The sequence below is a fragment of the Plecotus auritus genome (assembly GCF_963455305.1).
Source record: "Plecotus auritus genome assembly, chromosome: 4".
Lineage (NCBI taxonomy): Eukaryota > Metazoa > Chordata > Mammalia > Chiroptera > Vespertilionidae > Plecotus > Plecotus auritus.
Window position 1 is genome coordinate 97,209,859 of NC_137775.1, and position 13,120 is coordinate 97,222,978.

The following is a 13,120-nucleotide window of genomic DNA, read 5'->3' on the forward strand; positions in this document are numbered from 1 at the left end:
CCTACTGGGGATGTGCCCACAACCAAGGTACATGCCCTTGACCGGAATCGAACCTGGGACCCTTCAGTCCGCAGGCTGATGCTCTATCCACTGAGCCAAACCGGTTTCGGCCCCTCCCTCCTTTTCTCTCTCGCTCTCTATTTTATTTTATTTTTTGCTTCTCTATCTTATTTTTTGGTTAATCCTCACCCGAGGATATTTTTCCATTGATTTTTTTTTTTTTTTTTTTTTAGAGAGAGAGAGAGTGGAAGGGAGGGGGAGAGACAGAGAGAGAGAAACATCAATGTGAGAGAGACATAGATTGGTTGCCTCCTGCATGCACCCTAACTAGGGCTAGGGGTCCTCTCTCTCTCTCTCTCTCTCAATAAATGTTTTAAAAATTAAAAATAAACTATAGTCAGAAGGAGCTGTCTTTGTGACACACATTGTGTGATGGCACTTTTGACTTCTAGCCCAGTCTGGTGTGGTCATTCAGAAAACATGTAGTTGGAAGATATGATAATATTTGACACTCAAGCCACAAAAAGAGCTGAACATGGTTGAGTTCTTATAGTTCTTGTTATTGATTGTTTGATTCTTATTCTTCTCTACTTCAACTATTTAACCACTGAAATGCAATTAATTTACATTCCTGAAACTACCAGTAGTACAGCCTTCTAACTCCAATACATGAGCACACATAGATACATATCCCCAGATGTCCTCGGAACTGGAAGAAGAAAAGTGGGACAGTAGTCATGCAGATTCTTACTTCTTCCCATCAGGGGCAGAGTAGATCTTTTTACTTCCTGAGTGTTTAGACACAAATTCTTACTCATCATCTGATCCTGTGGGTTTGTAATATGATTTCTAACAATATATTCATTTAAACTAAATATTATTATTGTAATGCATATTCATTGACCAAAAGGAAACTCATTGTCCATGTTCCTCTTCTGTGTTTCTTACCTTGGTTAGTGGCATCATTGTCCTCCCACACGAGTTCTAAGACTTTTCCCTTGACATCTATTGCCCGTTGGTCATCTTTGCAATAGCCCTGTTCACTTCCTTCTAGGTTTCCAGTCCTAGTTCCAGATCTTTACTGCACAGCTGAATCCTTACAATAGCTTTTAATTGCCTGTCTGTCAGTGTTTTTCCTGCTAGTCCATTAGCTCATTACCGCTGGTTGCCATTCTACAATAGAAATCTCATCACATCACTCCTTTGTGCACAAGCCTTTGTCAATTCTTAGTTGTCTGCAGACTAAGAGCCAGGCACGCAGAAGTGATGTGTGCCTCAGCCACGCTAAACTACATGCTATTACTTCATGTACCCTGTACTCTTACTCTTCTTTGCCCTGCTCACATTGCCTGTCTTCTGGAATGCTAAGTGGTGGAGGGGAGATCCCAGCCCATGTGCTTTCATTGATTATGCTGAATAAGTAAAGGTTATAGGGAATTGGTTGTAAGGAAGTTTTAATTGTTTCTTTTGGTTTTATCAAATCAGTATTAAAATAGATAAAAATATTCTTGAATACAGTTTCCAAATTTAGTACTCCAAGGATTTAGAATTCTTAAGGTTTTTCCCTCCCTTTTTATTGAATTTATTGGGGTGACATTGATTAACAAAATTATATAGGTTTCAGGTGCACAATTCCACAACACATCATCTGTATACTGTATTGTGTGTTCACCACCCCAAGTCAAATCTCTGCCCATCTCCATTTATCCTCCCCATACCCTTCTCTACCTTCCTCCATTCCCCCTTTCCCCCAGCAGTCACCACCCTATTGTTGTCTCAATGAGTTTTTTCTCTCTTTTTGGGGGCTTTTTTGCTCAATCTCTCCCCTCTCACCTCTCAGTTCCTCTCCTCCCTCCCCCACCCGCCAATTACCTTCCTTGAATATCCAAATTCTGCATTTTACCTTTGTTATTTATTATTCTTTGTGGCAAGGAGGAGGAAGAAGCTGTGAAAATAAAGGAAGTAGATATCAGGGAGAGGGAGAGAAACACCCTGATATGAGGTTATCAAACACCAGCTGTTTGTGGTTTGTTAAGGAGGAAATACAGTTCTGACAGGAGAAAAAAGAGAGAGAACTTTTCATTTCGAAATAAGATTGTTGCATTAACATCTTATACAGTCTGTTTCAAAATGATGAACTAATGAGTGGGAATCTTTTCACTTGTCTTAGTAACTGTAATTTGTTACTTTAATGAGATCTTTTAAGATTTACCTGTTTTTGTCATAAAAATAATTCTTACGTTTGTATAGACTTACCAGAAAATTACATTCAAATATTATTTCACATCTTTATTTATTTTTAGACAAAAGAAGTTAGAAAAAGTGATGGAAGAAGAAGGCCTAAAGGATGAAGAGGTAATTAAAATCAGAATTTTTTTCTCTTGAAACTCAGCATGGCAGGTTATATCTTGTTCAGCAAATTGTTAGTTTTAGCGCACGGGTAAGACTCTGGCTCAGCAACAGAACCTTAGGCGGCTGGTGTGCTTCTGGATGGAGGTATTCATGCAGAGGGAGAAGTTAATTAGTAAGCAGTCAGGAGATGAACTTCTCCAGGTACAGTCATAGCAGATCAATTAGAATTAATTTAGAATTCCAAGAAAAGGAAGAGATGAAACCAAATTAAAATGTTAAAAAGCAAAGTATAGCATACTTACAGAAATCATTAAAAAGGCTCCATAGAAGTGGGACAACCCTTTCCTCTAATGCCTCAGATGTGGTGGGGGAAAATACAGTTAATAACTGTGCAAGGAACTGAAATGGCAGCGGAAATGCTTTCAAAAGTAGGAATAAATTACAGAACCCAGGAAAATGGTGAAAAATACCCCAGACTTACAGAGATAATAGAAAACTAGATCGCAAAATGAACGGCAATGTGTAAAAATCCTAGAGGGAAATTAAAAACACACACACTTTTATACAACAAAGGTTAAAGGAAAATGTTGGTGATCCCTCCTTCATTAGAAAGGTTAGAATAGTGGATTGCTGTGAGGTTGGTGAGGAGTCCTGAGAGGAAGCACCCACTATCTGTTCGGTGTGGTGTGGTTTTGTTTCTGAAGGCTGGGAAGGGAGAAGGGAGCAGTGAGCATCCTTTTGTGGTGCTTTCATGGGTGAGAAGATTATGCTTAGTCTGGTGTGGTTCTGGTTTCCAGATGGGTAAAGTCACAAATATGACTTCATTGCAGAATTTCAATTCCTCCCCTCCAACCCCTCTCCCCCTTTATTTCGACATTAGAAACGACTCAGGCGATCAGCTCATGCTCGGAAGGAAACAGAGTTTCTTCGTTTGAAGAGAACAAGACTTGGATTGGAAGATTTTGAGTCCTTAAAAGTAATAGGCAGAGGAGCATTTGGTGAGGTAAAAACCCCACAGCTACAGCTACTTATCCAATGCAAAAAGCCCACAGCTCCTCAAAGCTTCTAATATGCCATGAGCTCATGACTGTTGATATAACTGAAATATGGGGTAAATGGGTCCAGCATGTCTGCCCCACACCCTCACGGCTCTGTCTGCCTCCTCTTCCCCGCTCCTCTGACCCAGCTCTCAGATTGTTCTTCTCTGATGATGTTGATGTTTTAAATATTGATATAGGAGAGTTGAAAGGTAGAAGGGAACCAATACTTATTAATATACTGTGTTTTTCTCCTATAATCATGGCAATAACTCATAGGTGACTCAGAGGGGATATAGGTTGCAGTGTCACAGTGCCATTGACACTGCAATATATATCCAGTGGTACCAGAAGTCAGCCCAAGTTTCCTGATTTTAAAGCTCTTGTTTTTCCCAGTATGTAACACATCACCTCTCCAGGAGTGAGCTAAAAGCATATCTTCACCCTTTATTTTTTCCTGCCAGACTGGTACAGCTCTAAAGAGATGGCCCTGAGGGACAGGATTTGTAGAAATGAGTTATATCGAGAGTGGTAAAGAGTTGAGAGAATTTGTAGCTTTGTCCCAGTTGGTCTTTTTATTTTTTTATTTTTATTTTTTTTATTGTTTGAAGTATTACAAATAGTAGTACATATGTCTCCTTTTTTTTTTTCCCCCTGTCCCAGTTGGTCTTGCAGTTGCATCCTGCTTGGTCACAAGAGCAGTCTGGTGGGGAGGGTGTGCATGAGCCCATGCAACATCATTCCCATTAATGGAAAACATCCAGAGTGCCAGTTTCATTATCTATAATAATAAAAGTGTAATATGCTAATTAGACCAGACATCCTTCCGGAAAGCCTTCCCAATGAAGCTGGGGCTGCGAGGGAAGCCCGGGTCCTGGGTGCCAGAGGGAAGCCGGTGCCGGTTCCCGGGGGAAGGAAGGCCTATTCTTGTACGAATTTCATGCATCGGGCCTCTAGTCTTTGTATAAAAGGTATGGAAACCCCGTACCTCGGGGAAATGTTAGTGTATATTCTAAAGCACAGGTGGAAGAGTAAATTGATCCCTCAGCATTCAGAATCCCTGCTGGCCCTTAAGAGAGGGAAACGGACAGTACCACCTCTAAATTGCTTTCTGCTCAGTGAGGAAGGGACATGGGGCTCAAGCAGGAAAACAAAGATGCAGGGAGAAGAAAACATACATGTGTTGGGAGAGGAAGGGAAGGATGTGCAGGGAATTGACAAGAAGTTTTTTGGGGGGGTTGTAGACTATTAATTTTCTTTTCATAGATTTATTTATTCTCTCTAAAAATCATTGGAAAATTAAGAAGAGAAAGGAAAACAGCATAAAACCCCATTTCTCTAGTTATACATTTTAGTTTTTTTCCTTCAAGACATTTTTCCTACGCATGAGCTTTTGCTATTGTTTTAAATGTTGCTGTAATCACTTACTTAGGTTTTCTGAGCTGACTGCATGACATGAGCCACGGGTTTAATGAGTCCTTAAGTTCGAAAGTGAGGGTTCTGGGTTAGATTGTTTTGTTCTACTAGGGAGCCAAAGCAGATGCTTCTAGCACTGACTTCACTGGGTGTAAAATAATCTATTTTGGAACTTCAAAAAGCATCTTATTTTGCTTTGTTCTTGCTAGTTGCTTAAATTAAAATTGTTATACTTTTTGCCCTACTGGCATGGCTCAGTGGTTGAGCGTCGACCTATGAACCAGGAGATCATGGTTCGATTCCCAGTCAGGGCACATACATACCCAGGTTGCGGGCTCAATCCCTAGTGTGGGGGCATGCAGGAGGCAGCTAATCAATGATTCTCTCTCATCATTGATGTTTCTATCTCTCTCTCCCTCTCTGAAATCAATGAAAATACATTTAAAAAATATTTTTATACTTTTTCAGTTTAAGTATTACTTCCTATAACACATGAAAGCATTAGCTTGGCATTGTGAACTTCTAACTTGGCATTCTTTTAATAACTTTTAGGTTCGGCTTGTTCAGAAGAAAGATACAGGGCATGTGTATGCAATGAAAATACTCCGTAAAGCAGATATGCTTGAAAAAGAGCAGGTAAAGCACAATTGTAGTTGGGATTTTAGTTAGCTGATGACCTTTTGTCTCCTAAAACTGTTCTTTTTGCTTATTTGAAATGTATATTCTGATTACAGTTTTCTTTAGCTCTGTCATGTATGAATATATGTAGAGTATTACTTTTTTTAAATCAACAAAGAAGTAGTAGTTACATATATTTTAAAAGTACAAATAATGTTTCTACGTTATATGCAATCTTTTAAAAGTTGAAAGCCTATTAGAGAAGCACCTGCTCTCTGTGAATCCCAGTTGATCAAAAGTTGTCTTTGTCATGAGCCTATTTTGAGGTTACACTTGATGTGGTGGTGTGTTTCTTACTGAAAGCTGAGAGAGAGAAACTGTATATACACCTTGGGACTGAGGCTTAGGCGTTAGAATTTGGGATTTGCCATCTCAGTGTGACTTAGTGTACTTTATTCTGTACTGACACCAAAGTTGGGTCCTCTGAGTAGCTTATCATCACCTAAAAGAGCACAGTCTTCTTTCTGAATGAATTTGATAAAATATGTAAATGGCAGAGCAGTGTAGATTCTTTATTCATGAATAAGAACACTTTCTAAAGCCTAAACCTACTTTGCAAATAGATTTATAAGATACATAAGTAGTTTATGCAAAATAAATTTTAAATATTGGTCAGTGTATTAAGAAAGAGATAGCAGACATTCTGTAAATCTAGTTTAAGTTAGCTGGTTGTTCAACAACAGATTATGGGGGTGATGCCTGCAGATATCCTGTAAAAGGCCCGATGCTACAGGAGGACAAGGAGAGCTCTGGACACAGAGCCCAAGAGCAGGGATGGAGGCTGGCCCCACTCAGCCCTTTCTGCCTCTTGAGAGGAGGTACAGTCACTGAGGCTTCATTTAAATCCCAGCTCGACACTTGGAATTTATATTTTCTCTTTAATTTTCATGTTACCCAGAAGCTTTAGACTCCCAGGAATTTCGATTGAGAGTATCAAATACCCTGGCATAAGTCTTCAGACACTATAATTTATGCTAACACCAACCTATTAAAAATGCACACACCCTATTTATACTATATTACCTAAAAATTTGTGTGTGGTCAGGCTGAGGGCACTGAAAGAGTGTCAGTTGATCCTGAAAAGGAAACTGTAAAACTCTATTGATTAGTCAATATATTTTGTATTTCACAAGTACATTTTATTTTTACCAGACATGTTTCCCATACGTTTATCCAAGGCTCAAAACCCTACTTTATCAAATAATTCACATTCAGTTAACATTGTAAAGAAAACACATCATATTCTCAGTTGTTAGTCCTTCATAGCATGTACCAGTTCCATAGCCTGGTGACAGAGATGATCTGGACACTGTAAACCATTTTCTCAAAGACTATGCCATCTTCAGAATTAAATCCTAAAGTGTTTCTAAATGAAAGTAAAGAAAATGTTGGTTAGAATTAGGATTTGAGTCCATCTTGCCGTTGGACCTAACTCCCTAAGGTTTGACCTCAGTGTGGTCAGTTAAAGTTATGGGCCCAGGCTCTCCCTGGTTAGCCATCGTGAAGGAGGAGCAACTGGTTATGCTGGGTTGGAGTGGAAGTAGACCAGTGCAAGTCCATCACTTTTGAGTGTGGCTGACAAAGTTTAGGTTCAGAGCTTAACTTTGTGCAGGCAGGTAGGTGCCTTATTCAGAGAAAAAGTTTTTTGTTTGCTTTTACCAAACTGAGCAAGAATTAAAGCTGCCCACTGAGAATTCAGGTTGTTATTCTGTCCCACAGGATGGACATTTTTGCTACCTGGGAAATAAATATTAAAGGATAAGAGACCAGCATTTAGCTAGTTTCTTCATGTTTCTCTTCCAGCACAAAAGGAAATCCTCCAATTATGACGCCAATCTAGTGTTAGGATCAGACAAAAGACTGACTTGTATCTCTGCTTTCCTAGTGCCCAGGGTAGCATCTCATTAAATATTTAAGGAACAGGGGAAGGGGAACCTCTGGTGGGAGTTGCACCTCTGGCTCTTATGTCCCTTACCCTATATCCACCTGACTCCACTCCTAGATCTTGAGGTTCCCAGCTGCTGATTCAGCCCCAGGAGAGAAGGGTAAGGTGAGCTCACAGTGACTGTAGCTTTCCCCGTGACACCCAGGGGATGTTGTAGTCACCATTCTGTCCTCCAAGACGAGCGGCTCTCTGCAGTAGGGAGTAGCCTTAGCAGGAGCCAGGGGAAGCAGAGGCAGGTGAGGACCGCCTTGTGTAGTCTTTGTGTCTGGTAATGACCGTGTCGAAGCACGGCTGCTGTTCAGCAAGTGGCATTCGTGTTTTCTAAAAGCGTTGGTCCTGTATGAAGGCTGAGTAAAGGCAGTAGCTTTACTGGGCTTTGTCATGATTCATAGCACTGTTCCTTATCACCCTGTGTTCCATTTTCCCACCCTCATGCTGCAAGTGAGATGTAAAAATGTATGTTTTCTGCTATTTAAAAATGTCTCAAACAATTTTAGTAGCAATTGAAAACTCAAATAGTAAGTAAACTCAATTGCCTCAGGCCCGTGGGAGTTAGCAGGGAAGAAGGAGGCAGGAGAGGTGTAAGACAGGAGAGAGAGGTAGGATTTGTGTCCATAGGGAAGAGTGCCTGGCTTTGCTAACGACATTCCAATAAAACAAACAAGCATATAGAACACTGTACCAAACAAAGCAACACCCATGGGCTGAGTTTGCCAACAGGAGTGCGGTTTGCGAACCGATACATCTTAGCCTATGAACATACTGTAAACCCAAGCCCTGTTAAGACCAAAATGTCTCTTCAAGGATTGGACTGGGTTTAATAAATTTAAATCTTATTCAACCCAACTTTGCATCTTGCGATACTTATATAAGAGGAGAGGGGGTGGGGTTTGATAATATGCAACACTGTTTTAATTACTATTCTATGTTAAAATTAGATAAGGGAAATTTCATAATAAAACATTATTTTAATGAATTCCAATTCTCCCAAACCTTCGGCAACTTAGTTTCCTTAGCTAGATATTTCAGTAAGAGTAGAAAATGGGAAATGTCATAAATTTGAACCTAAAACTTTTCTGAGGTGTTCTCATATTTCAGTTCAGTAAATTTATTGAGCACATCCTGTGTGTATAGCAGTGACCTAAATGCTGTGGTATCACAGTATTCTAGAATTGTCAGCCAGGGCACCATCATTGAAGATACCTTTGCATACCTGAGCCAGGACTTGTTTAGAGAGTCTCATCTTGAGACTTAACTTTGTCATAAAAGATCACATTAGTCGCCCCCTTATCTGCAGTTTCACTTTCCGTGGTTTCAGTTATCTGTGGTCAACTGTGGTCTGAAAACATTAAATGGAAAATTCCAGAAGTAAACACTTTATACATTTTAAATTGAGCACCGTTCTGAGTAGTATGATGAAATCATGCACCATCCTGCTCCATCTGCCTCGGAGATGAATCATCCCTTTGCTCAGTGTATCTACGCTGTGCTGTTAGTCATTTAGTAGCCATCTCGGTGATCAGACTGACTGATGTGGCATAGCGGGGCTTGTATAATGGCCCTAAAGCATAAGAGTAGTGATGCTGGCAAGTCAGGTATGCCAAAGAGAAGCCGTAAAGCGCTTCCTTTAAGTGAAAAGGTGAGTACAGTACAATAGGATATTTGGTGAGAGAGACCATATTCACATAAGTTTTATCACAGATATTGTTATAATTGTTCTATTTTATGATTAGTTATTGTTATTAATCTCTTACTGTGCCTAATTTACAAATTAAGTTTTATCATAAGTATGAAAGCATAGTATATATAAGGTTCCATGCTATCCTCGGTTTCAGGCATCCACTGGGGGTCTTGGAAAGTATCCCTCTCCGGTAAGGAGGGACTACTGTATTAGAACAAAAAGATGCAAAATAATAGTAATTTTAACTAATCAGAGGGTTGATTTTTAGCACTGTTAAAGTTGCCATTTGCATTACAGCCATTCATTTTGCCATTTTTAAAAACTTTCATCACTTAATTTTTCATTATCGAATATCTTCAAGTCAAATGTTGTTAATTTTGAGTTAGTAGGTTTGCCTAAGTATAAATGAGATCTTTTGCATCATCACAATTTAATACTCAAAATAGTATTTAAATTGTTTAAACAAATATACAGTCTAATAAAGCAGAGCAAGTCTTGTCATTAATCAAATGCATATACCTCCAGGTTGGCCACATTCGTGCGGAGCGTGACATTCTAGTGGAGGCAGACAGTTTGTGGGTTGTGAAAATGTTCTATAGTTTTCAGGATAAGCTAAACCTCTACCTAATCATGGAGTTCCTGCCTGGAGGTAATTACTTGATGATGAAAGGTCATTTTTCCTTTTTGTTCTGTGGTTTTCTTTCTCACCTCAATTAACCCTCCTTTCTAATCCGTGCTCACAAAGTTACTTTCTCTATCTTTTTTAGGTCTGTAAAGGAAGTCAGTAACCTGTCTTGTGCTGGGTGCCTTTCTACAGTTCTTAGTGCCATAAAAGTAACCTCATTCATTCTCATGATTTCAGATGGACATTTCTTTCTTTTTCTTCTAAATATATAGGAATAAACTAGGGACTCTGCCTGTTCTCCTGTCAATGGGAATCATGTCTAATCAGTTACCTAAGTGACAAAATTGAAACTATAACATTCTTTGCTTCAATTCTTTTGTTTCCTTTTCTATAACTTATATTAATTAGGAGTGAATTTCTCATTACTTGTATTAGTAGCCAGCATCAATTTCTCATTTCTGAAATTTTAAGTTTTATGTAAACTCAGCATGTGTATCTCCTAAGGCTGCTCCAAACAAACCCAGAACAGGATATACCATTTCTTCTGGGAAACACAGTCTGTTCCCAGAGAGCAGATGAACTGTGAGCAAACTGTTGTGGAAAAAAGAAAAGTTTTTCTTTTTTTGGTTCTACAGTAAAGCAACTATTGTGGTGTAACATTTTGGTCTTATGACAACCTTTAGTTAGATCTAGGGTCATCAGCAATTTTTTTATTAACAATTGATGAAGATTAGAAAGACTGATAGCATGAGGAGAAACTTTATTATTTAGATGCCAATTGTTAAATAGTCACCAGCCCCTGGACATGTGCTCCTCAGACCTTACCTGCACCATCTTCCCTAGCCTCCCATGTCTCCTGGACCCTGCCCTTTGCACTGGGTGGAGCTGGCCTACAGAACCATAGACCATCTGGCCTGAGCTCTCTGATCTGGACAGGCTGGCCCAGGTGAGGCCATTGGCTTCTCTCCTGGGCCAGTGTAAGGCCATGGCGGCTACCTTAGAGCTGGACTGAGGACGCTGTCCCTGTGCCACTAGTGTGTCCCCAGATTGAATGTGTGGCTGCCAGGAGTGAGTAGGGATTCATATTTTTCAAATCTTGGGTTAAAAAAGAGAGCATTTTAATAAAAGGTTTGATTATTTTTGTCTGGGGGTAAAATATCCACTTTTCTCTAAGAATATGAAGTTCCCCAAAAGTTATAAATGAAATTAAATTTAAAAAGCAGCATGATGCTCTGTTAACATCAGGTTTCTTTCTCTTTTCCCTATTTTCTAACATAGACTGCTTTTATGAGATCTAAACTGAACCTTTCCTGTTTCTCTAAGTTTTAACTACTTATATATGTTTGCTTTGCTTTTGTCTAATGGTTGAGTTAGGATCAGAATCTATGTTTTGCCATTTTATGTTGCTGGTATTAAGCAGAAAGAATTAAATTTTGACTTTGCAGAAAACAAGGAGGTTACCTTTAATTGCTGAACTATTGATGCTGTGTTGTAAAAATTGCATAAAGCATGTTAGTGTATATTTAAATACAATAAAACACTGGACGAAAAAACCACACTGATCTTGGGAGATGTTGCACTTTGGGAAGGCAACTCTCACACGGTCTCTATGGAGCATGTTCCAACTTATCTTTAGCTTCTGCGGACTAGCACTTTGCTTCCTTTGAAAGTAGAAATTGGAGAGCTTGTTTTCAGCCTCCCCAGTGTTTACCTTGTTCGGCATTTCAGTCTCTCTCTGTAACAATGGCAATACAACCCATGTGGAAATGCCATTTGGTCCTAGGTATAGAGAAGCTTGCAGATATTTGTGCAAAGTTAAAAGTGAAGTAGCTTTTATTCCCAGTTCAAAAATTTATCGTAAGCAAATTTACTTTTTAATGTGAGAGAAATTTTCTTTTTCTCTCAAAGTAAAGTGGAAACCATAGCTCAGTGGTAAGCATCAGTTAGCTTAGGTGGAAGTGCTATGCTCCCGTGGCTGTGAATTTTACCTTTAGAAACTACTTCCTATTTCTGCCCATAGTGGTAGTGTGTGTCAGGCTCTGGAACACAGCAGAGGCCTTATGTTGGCAGATAGGAGGGCAGGCACACCTGAAAACTGGCTTACTCATGTGCTGTGTGTGTGGTGGTTTTGTATCTTCTTGTTTACAGGGGACATGATGACCCTCCTGATGAAAAAAGATACTTTGACAGAGGAGGAGACTCAGTTTTATATAGCAGAGACAGTGTTAGCCATAGACTCCATTCACCAGCTTGGATTCATCCACAGAGACATCAAACCAGACAACCTTCTCCTGGACAGCAAGGTACCATGAGGGATGGGGCGGGTGGGTAGCAGCATGACCCAGGTGTATTTACCAATCTGAGCAGCCTCTGCTTTAACACCTGCACTGCCCGTGGTAATCACTGTAGGGAAGCTGTGGAGCTGTGAACTACCTTGTACATTTCTCGCTTTCGCTCTTTTAAAATACATTTTTATTTCAGAGAGGAAGGGGAAGAGAGAGAGAGAGAAAGAGAGGGGGAGAGAGAGAGAGAAACAACAATGATACAATGATGAGAGAGAATCATTGATCATCTGCCTCCTGCACACCCCCTACTGGGGATCAAGCCTGCAACCCAGACATGTGCCTGACTGGGAATTGAACTATGACCTCCTGGTTCATAGGTTGACATTCAACCACTGAGCCACACCAGCTGGGCCTCTTTTTTAAAAAACACACACAAAAAAAAAACAGGTAAGTTTGCTGTTACCTCCTTTCTCTGAAAGGTTCATGATTCTATAATTTTTTTAAAGAATTTTATTTATTGATTTGAGAGAGAGAAACATGGATTTGTTGTCCCACTTATATATGCATTCATTGGTTGATTTATTTTTTTAAATATATTTTATTGATTTTTTACAGAGAGGAAGGGAGAAGGATAGAGAGTTAGAAACATCGATGAGAGAGAAACATCGATTCAGCTGCCTCCTGCACATTCCCTACTGGGAATGTGCCTGCAACCAAGGTACATGCCCTTGACCAGAATCGAACCTGAGACCCTTCAGTCCACCGGCCGACTCTCTATCCACTGAGCCAAACCGGTTAGGGCTGGTTGATTCTTGTATGTGCCTTGACTGGGGATTGAACCCACAACCTTGGCATATTGGGATGATGCTCTAACCAACTGAGCTACTCGGCCAGGGCATGATTCTGTTATTTGATTTAATGTTCGTTTTAAAAATAAAGGACATTTTGAAAATGATTAAGAGTAAAATTGATTTAAAGCGTTATTTTGTAATAAAGCCAAAGATCACCATCTTTCCTCAGCAAATATTTATATTGATGCATCACTTACTGAGAACCCTCTGTTGGGCAGCCTCATCAGTTGGGGCACCCAGCCACAAACCA

The 13,120-nt window shown here is 39.7% G+C and overlaps 1 protein-coding gene across 6 annotated transcripts in view; it reads left to right on the forward strand.

Annotated features, from left to right (window-relative positions):
* The window catches only part of STK38 (serine/threonine kinase 38), a 123,099-nt gene that overhangs the window by 10,984 nt on the left and 98,995 nt on the right, over nt 1-13,120 (forward strand). For all 6 annotated transcript variants that reach the window (XR_013960425.1, XM_080664955.1, XM_080664957.1 and 3 more), the window contains exons 3-7: nt 2,304-2,355; nt 3,233-3,355; nt 5,358-5,441; nt 9,635-9,758; nt 11,883-12,037. Coding sequence is in view for 5 of the 6 variants with exons in the window: in XM_080664955.1 (XP_080521081.1) it covers nt 2,304-2,355; nt 3,233-3,355; nt 5,358-5,441; nt 9,635-9,758; nt 11,883-12,037 (538 nt within the window). In the remaining variant the exon portion in view is untranslated. The remainder of the gene's footprint in view (nt 1-2,303; nt 2,356-3,232; nt 3,356-5,357; nt 5,442-9,634; nt 9,759-11,882; nt 12,038-13,120) is intronic.